An 8,664-nucleotide genomic window follows, 5' to 3' on the forward strand; every position below is an offset into this window, starting at 1 on the left:
TGGAAGAATCACGTATACTTGAAATATATCCCATCTGGCTATGGTGCTAACAAGCTTTTAATACATAAACTATTATCACTACCATTGTTTCTGCTGGGGACTAAATATCTCTTGTAAAATGTCACAGAAGAATTATAGATGAATAAATCAGAATATTTATAAAGGCGAAGAATTTTATTTAGTTAATCAACTACAAATAAAAACAAAGCATAAAGCAAAGGGGAAAAACAAGAATAATCCAAGTTTAAGAATATTATCTATTCTTATGAGAAATCTACTTTTTCCATAAATTTCTCCTAAGCCCATTCATGGTTTTCTTAGAGTCCAAGAATTAGAAGGGATCTTAGAGGCCCCACCCTCTCCCTGCCTCCACCACTGGATGCTATTCCACAGTAACTGTGATGAAGCCTTAGTCTGGTGTTTCCCTGAGCCGCCATGGTTTGGAAACTGCCTTGTGTAAGAAGCCAAATGCCTCCCCACTTCACTCCCTGGCCCCATCGGTTATGTTTAATCAGCCTCCCATAAGAACCCTTCAGTTACTTGAAGACCTTAAACTTCCTCACTGAATCGTCTCACTCCTACATCCTCCACCTGAACCTTCCCCCTCCCCCCGCTCCCCCACTGCCCACTCAGCACTGTGACACACTCTATTCCTGTGTGCCCATCTCCACACCCACCCCTACACTACCACCTCATGTGAGACACAGAGGACAAGATATAACTGTCCCCAGATAGTATGGATAAAGCAAAGCAAAGGAACATTACTTTTACCCGAGAGAATGTCTAAAACACAGAAAAGCTGACATACCAACTGCTGGTAAGAATCTGGAGTGACACAAACTTTCATTCATTGCTGGTGGAAACACAAAATGGGACAGATGTGATCCAGCAATTGTACCCCAAGGTATTTACTCAGATGATTTGAAAACTTACATGTATACACAGAATAGCACAGAAATGTTTATGGAAGCTTTCTTTCTTTCTTTATTTTTTTTTTTTGGTCATACTGACGATTGTACCCAGGGCCTTTGCACTGAGCTATGTTCCCAGCCCTTTTTATTTTGAAGCAAGGTCTCACTAAATTGTTTAGTTGCTGGGGTTGGGTTTGAACTTGCAATCCTTCTGCCTTAACTTCCCAAAATGTTGGGGTTACAGGCATGTATCACAACACCTGGCTTATGGAAGCTTTATTCATAGTTGTCAAACAATGGAAGTTATTAGTTCCGGACGGTTTTTTAAAAAGCCTTTTTTAAAAAAATTTTCCACATAGCCAGTCATATCATCTACAAAAAAGGCAGTTTTCTTTCTTTATTTTTTATCCATTCACCTGATGTCCTTTAGTAAGTGAATGGATAAACTAATAACAGCAAAATCCATACAATGGAACAGTATTCCTCTTTTTTAAATATAGAATGAGTTATCAAGTCACATACACAGAGATGAATCATAAATGCATATTCAAAAGGGGGAAGCCAGTCTGAAAAGGCTATGTATGTATGTATGTATGGTTCTTTTTTTTTTTTTTAATGACATTTTGGGAAAGGTAAAAGTATAAAGGTGGTAACAGATCTGGATTTGGATCACTGTTTTCCTCTCCACATCAAATTCTACGTCTTCTTTAGGCAACTCTGACATCACTGAAAATGACCATGACCTCAGGCCCCCTGACCACTTCAGCTGTTAACTCCACCACTTTTGTCACCACCTTCTTGATTACCAGGGACTGCTTGACACCACAACATACATCCCAGTCTTGGGCTACACCTTCAAGTTTTGAAGCCTCACCTTCTCCTTGATTTCCTGTGCCAGGTCTGTTTTATCACCACCTGTTGTCCCTGGCAGCCCTTCTCCATCTGTTATAGCTTGTGTGTAGATTTCTCCCTAAAACCACATGTGGTCATAGCTGGGGCTTTTCACAAGTGACTGGATTTAGAGTGTGTGATGTTGGAATTAAGTGTGATGCTGGAATTAAGCGTGTGTGATTACTAAATTAGTCCATCCACTGATTGTTTAGTATAGATCTAGGTGTGGATAATGGGAAGCCCCACCCCAGGTGTGAGTGCCACCTGCCCTAAGGGCATGTAACTTGGCTAGAATGTAAGGGACAAAAAGAGGGATGCTGCTGTTGCTTGCTGCTTTTCCTGCCTCCTGCCTTCCTCCTTCCATGCCATGAACTTTTTTCTCCACAGTGATGACCCTCTGCCACACCACCCTGCCTTGGAGTCAGCTGATTAAGGACTGAAACCTCTGCAAACTATGTGCCGAAATAAACTTTTTTCCTTTAACTTTAGGTGTTAGGTATTTTGTCTCAGCAACAAGGAAAGTAACTAAGACAGCATCCTTTTCCTCTCAGGCAGACCTATCTTCTATCACTGTCAACTCAGCACTTTCTTTACCAGGGCTTGAAGTTCCTATACCTCTTGGTCCTTCCAGAAACTCTGTTTTGCCAACCCATGTGTGTAGATGGTTGCTCCTAGTCCCAGCCTGCAAAGGACAACTAGAGAAGACCACCTGCCCACATGCTCTTTTGAAAGCTACAATCTGTTTCATCTGGGTCACTGTTGCTGCCTAAGAGTCTTTCATCTTTCCACAGCCAGCTCTCTCCCTTACTGTGGAGTGGATTTCTCACAATTGCCTGATCCCCAACCCACCTTTGCCTCCTCTTTCCCTAGAGAAGAGCCACAGGCCTCCTTGCACTACACCTAAGGCAGCCTGCAGTAGCACCTTACATCTCCTCTGAAAGAGGCCCTGGGTCTCAGCCTCTCCCTCTTCTCACACTTGACTTCATTAATCATCCCTCTCTCGGGCTCATCTTTAACTTCCTGATCTAACTGGATACTTCAATGCGAAATGTGAACATCCTCAAGGCTTTACCCAAAGAAGAAAACATGACCACTTCCTGGCTACTCGTCCTCCTGGCCTCTCCATCATCTCTACCTCCCACCACTTTGCCTGCCATGTCCCCACCAAACTGTCTGGCTGAGGTCACCAGCAGGCCTTTGCTGCCAGGCTCCAAGGCCTCTTTTCTGGCCTTATTGGATGACCCAATTTGCTGCATTCCTCACCTTCAAAGGGATTCTAGATACTACCCTTCCTGAGTACTCTTCCTGCTCCCAGTTGCCCTTGCTTGGCTTCCTGTACAGCCCCTTGCCATTGCCCATCCACAAACGGCAGCAGTCCTCAGGCTCTCGGTTGCACCTTTGTTTCTCCCAGTTTCCCCTTCATCTTTTCCAGAATTCTCAGCATTCTTGGAACCCAATCCCCACCCTCACATCCGCACTTAGGCCCCTCTCTCCTACTGCGGCCTTAGAGTTCCTTCAACACTGCTCCCTTTTTAAAAGTTAACATGATTCATTTCCTAGGTGCCAAGTACTAGGCCAAGTTCTTTACACCCACAATTCTCATTTAATCTTTAAAAACCACTTGAGATACTTCCTGAGGAAGATGAGCTCACAGAGACCACAAGTCACCCCAAGATTACACAGCTAATAAACTGTGGAGCTAGGACTCAAACCAGGGTCTCTTTGATCCTGAGACCCTTACAGTGCCCCTGCACACACTTCAGGGCAACAACAAAACCCCAAAACTTAAATGCAAGTTTATACATCTGAGGATTTTCTGGGAATAGGTTCATATGTGATAATGTCAGATTCTGACAAGAATCCATGATCCAAAAGAGATGCAGAACTTCTGGGCTATATGATGAACTCCTTGGAGTAGAGACACAGGCCTGGCATATAACAGACCTTTAGTGAACTTGGCTGAGCTCTGCTATCCTTCCACTCTATGAAGGAATCCCAAGGGACTCAGACCCAGGGAGAGGCAGGTGGACTGGCCAGGACACTCCCCACTTGCCTTTTGTTTTGGCTACATGTTGCATCAAATCCCTGGCAACTTCGTTCTAATTAGCTGACCTCCATGTTTTCCTTTTCTTCCCTTGAAACATCTGGATGGATACCATGTACTAGACCCATGCTGAAAGCTCTTTATATACCATTTACTCTTCGAAGCAGTTGTGCAAGGTGACTACTATTGTTCTTCTCAGTTACAGATAAGGAAACTGAGGCTCTGAGCGGTAAGTGGTCTCCTTTCTCTTCTCTGGAGTCTGATGAGGAGTCCCGGTCTCACATGTGAAAAGTCTGCTAGGAAGGGACGCCAATGAGTTCATCTCATACAAAGCAGCTCCAGTGGCTGACCAGGCTGGCCTCTGGCCAGTTTTCAAACCAGAGCTACCAGTGCTATGTCCAGGAGCTGCTGGCTCTCAGCAGCTGATGGGTCAGCAGGAAGACCATTTCCCAGAGCATTCTGTTTGAGAAAATGGGCCTTCACTTCTGGCTCATTTCACCACTTGGCCTGAGCTGGACACAATGCAATTGTTCACAGAACAAGCTGTACTGCCTTTGCCAAGCTGACCTGGCATCCGCATGCAAAGCAGATTACATCAGATCCCCCAACAGCCCCTCCTCTGGGAGCTCTGCGACTGGTCAAAGGTGGGGACTGAGTTGGCTCCCAGTCAAATAGTTTCGTTAAGGAAACTATGAATCCCCTGATAGTTTGTGCACATCTGTATTTTAAAAAAGACTAAGCCCAGTTGAAAAAATTTTCTAAAGAAAGAGGAAAGAAGCAAAAAGGCTTGGAACATCTTTTTTTCAAAACAGACGGTGTGCAGCCCCCAGCCCAGATGTATGAAGTCCTTTCTTGGCTTCTATTGTACTATACTGAGTAACACTACCACTGACTCAAACCCTGATCTTCAAAAAGCAAACTGGTGCCTCTCTGAGGCTTCCGCTACACTTGAAGGGACTAGAGATGTTGAGCAACAGTGATGCACAGAGGGGCTGGGGATATAGCTCAGTGGCATAAGCGCCTGCCTGGCAAACACAAGGTCATGAGTTCGATCCCTGGTACCGCAAAAAAACAAACAAAAAAATCACAAAAACAAACAAAAAACAACAGTGATGCACAGAACCAGGCATTTCCAAGAGGGAAGGCCCAGCTGGACCCAAGGCCCCAAGGGAGCACAAGCCTCAGCACCTGAGGGCCAGTCGTGCATGTTATGCAACCCCTAGGCCAGTGTCCTCATGTGAAACCAGAAAAACCAGAATAAAGAAGAAAAACTGCCAAGAGCACCATTTGGGGCTATAGCTTATGCAAAGGGAGTCTTGCAGCTTGCTTTCTACCTTCAGTCATGCTCTGGGAGCTCTGGCTAGGAAATCAGAAGCCCCACCCCTCCATTAGTCCACATGGTCAATCGTTAGTCAATAAATGGATACGCAGCTCTGCATACCTGGAACAAACTTTCTAGATGGATCAAGTCAGTTTGGAATAGTACAGGGGTGGTGAGCTTACATTCAAAGAAGTTCAATGCAAGAAGTGTTTCCTGGCACCTCATTCATTCATCCCACATTGACTTACTTACGGGTCTGTTACATAGATGCCTGACACTGGGCAAGGCGATGGGGACACAGTGACAAGACAGACAGGGTGCCTGTTCTCACAGAGCTCACACCCTGGCAAGGAAGGCACAGACAGATCACAGATTACACAGAACAAGGATGCGTCAGTAAAATATCACACGAAGTAGAAGGTAGGATGAAGGACAGATGACTGGGGACCTCATAAAGGCTGGGGACTCAGGAACTGTTCCTAAGGAAGTAGCACTCAAGCAAAGATCTGACAATATTGAACAGGGAAGAAGAGTTCTGGCCTGAGAATACAGAGCATGGGGAAAGCAGGGAGTGGCAGGCCAGAGATAGGGAACATCAGACAAGATGGCAGGCCAAGATGTAAATCCTGAAGAGGGAGGGGCCAGGCTGGGGAAGAGGCTGGACCCCATGCAGGACCTCCCAGAGCACTGCAAGGTGCCTGAACTTTAGCTGATGTGTAATCAAAGCCCCTGGAGTGATATCAGCATCGCAAAGGCATGTTCAGTTCTACCTACTTTGTGAAAATGAACTGTAATGGCACCAGAGTGGATGAAGGTGAATGGTTTAGGAAGAGGGGTCTGGACTGGAGCCAGGTGCCTCATATTGAACCCTGATGGGGCTTCAGCCTACAGGGACACACACTGCCATCTGCACAGGCACATGCAAGGGCGATGCTTACCTGGTTAAACCTCCGGGTAAAGGCCACGACGTTGGGGGCGAGACTATGTTTCTCCTTCTTACTCCATCCACAGCTGGCTAGTTCCTAGGAAGCACAGAGTCATTTTCAACAGGAATTCTAATCAGGATGCAAAATACACCATGGCATCTCATTAGAAGGTAAACATGGAGGTGGGAAGGGCGCTGAAGTCTTGGCCACACCCATCTTCACCAGGTGGGAGAAGAAGGCTGGGTCTGCAGGTGGCTGTACATGCAGGAACCACTGGAGATAAGGAGAAATACTTTCCCCACAACTCTGGCCACCAAGATTTGTCAAAATATTCTTCATTCCACCACATGCCCTCAGTACTGCAACAAGAGAAGCTTCTCAGATGCCCTGGGATTCCTTTCTAGTGGGCCCCTCACATCTCTCATATTACCAAAAGGAGGCAGAAGGGAAGGTTCCTATTAATGTCTTGTTCAGGGGCCTTTTCTCTACTTTTTCAATAGTCTTATCACCCTAATGTGAAGAATCAAATTACGTAGGCTTCACCTATCAGTAAAGCTGGCTCCTATCTGGAGATAATGGGTACAACCCATTACAATAGGGGTTATCTGGGGATATATAAAAGGACGAAGGCAAAGCCACCGTCCAAAGGCCCAGTACTCCCAGCTTGTACCCTCGTGAACCCTGACAGCAAATGGAGAAAATGTAGTTGATGCTGAGGTTCTTTACCCTGACTTCTGAGATCTCCTATTAATTCATATCAGCTCTCAATGTTATTAGTAACTTTTTTGTCACACTCCTAGAACCTTTTAAAGATCTTTGGTAAGAGAAACCCACCAGTAGGAACAGATTAAGTTGGGGAAGGCAGGGTGTGCAGAGGTAATAGCCAAAGACAAACTTCGCTGACTGGGCAATTATGTCTTAAGTGCCGTGCTGGTCAAATGCATCAAGAGGCCCCAGAAAAGCCCCACACAATCTTTGAAAGAATTAAAAACATCATACTACAGCAATATATGCACACCCATGTTTATAGCAGTACCAGTTTGTAACAGCCAAATCTTGGAAACAGCCCAAATGCCCATCAACTGGTGAATGGATAAAGAAGATATGGTTCTTTTACATAATGGAGTACTACTCTGCCATAAAGGATAAGCTCAAGATATTTCTAGGTAAATGGCTGCACCTTGAGACCATTCTTTTAAGTGAAATAAATCAGACACATGTGTAAATACTGCCTTATTGCTCTGCTGTGAGAATCACAAGTGTAAATATAGACCAAAAGGTATAAAAGGTATTCTGAAATAGGAAGAAAGGTTCAAATGGGGAGAAGAACAAAGGAGGGCGAGGGAAAAAAGAAAGAAGGGAAAAGTTTTAAAAATGAGAAAAGAAGGAAAAAATGGAAACAAAGCTTTTGTACATGGGGAGGGGTGGAGGGGTTGAAGAGAGGGCAGGGGGATGGGGAAAAATAAGTTATATTATGTACAGGTACAAATTCTCTATGATGAATGTGATCACTGTGTATATCTATAATGAACCAATAAAATCTGACGGGAGAAAGGAAAGAAAAGCTTCACACAGGTGCACGTGGGACCCTGGCTAAAGGCAATGGGCAGCTCTGGCTACAAATGCACAGCCTAGAGGCAGGACAGCATGGGAACCAGCCAGGACCTAAGACACACCTCTTCCTGGCTGCCTCCCACCCATAAATGGCATCACTGTACTCAGCCACTGCCATGAGAAAACACAGCCAACTTGCCAAGTCCTTCACACCCTCCAACTAAGAGCAATGACAGCGATTAACTAAAGCCTCCATTTAGTGAGAATTGCCTCTATGCAGGTATTAGACCAGGCACTCCACATATGTCCTCTCATGTAATTCTCATACCAAATTTTAATAAACAGGAAAAGGGCTCAGTGTTCTTTTCTTGAATGAAGACTATGACTCCACTTCTCAAAATCAAATATGAATCTCTTAGTGATGTAGCATTTACCTCTGCTCACTATGATTCTCTATGTTCTGAAAATGAATATCTGTATTTCATTTCAAATGTATATTTGACCTGCATCATTGGCATTTATTACCCCTCCCCCATTAAAACATATACTCATGCTGGTTGTGGTGGCACATGCCTGTAATTCTAGCATTCCAGAAGGCTGAGACAGGAGATTGAAAGTTTGAGTCCAGCCTGGGCAACTTAGCAATTTAATGAGACTTTCTCCCAAAACAAAAAATAAAAAGGGCTAGCTCAGTGCGAAGGCCCTGAGTTCAAGCCCAGGGCCATGCACACCCACACAATCACAGACCTGGATCATCCTGCAAATGTGTATCACTGCCCCTTTAGAATTTGTGTGTCAGGACAAAGGCCTCTTCCCCTGAGGATTCCAAAGCCAGTGCTGGGAAAGTATGGGTTATAATTAAATATAAAGCCCAGCTCATACACTGATGTTCAGGACTGGGGCATGCTTGCTGCCTAATTTCTCTCTGTTGATAACTGCTCCCTCCATACTGTTCTTGCTTTAAAAAAAATAGCAGAAGGGGTGTGTGTGTGTGTGTGTGTGTGTGTGTGTGTGTGT

General features: G+C 44.8%; 1 protein-coding gene across 10 annotated transcripts in view; it reads right to left on the minus strand.

Annotated features, from left to right (window-relative positions):
* The window catches only part of Ralgps1 (Ral GEF with PH domain and SH3 binding motif 1), a 259,202-nt gene that overhangs the window by 152,181 nt on the left and 98,357 nt on the right, over positions 1 to 8,664 (minus strand). For all 10 annotated transcript variants that reach the window (XM_013513184.1, XM_005382445.2, XM_005382439.2 and 7 more), the window contains exon 5: positions 6,106 to 6,189. In XM_013513184.1, the coding sequence (XP_013368638.1) occupies positions 6,106 to 6,189 (84 nt within the window). The remainder of the gene's footprint in view (positions 1 to 6,105; positions 6,190 to 8,664) is intronic.

The sequence above is a fragment of the Chinchilla lanigera genome, unplaced genomic scaffold (assembly GCF_000276665.1).
Source record: "Chinchilla lanigera isolate Chin_1 unplaced genomic scaffold, ChiLan1.0 scaffold00018, whole genome shotgun sequence".
NCBI classification, from domain to species: Eukaryota; Metazoa; Chordata; class Mammalia; order Rodentia; family Chinchillidae; genus Chinchilla; species Chinchilla lanigera.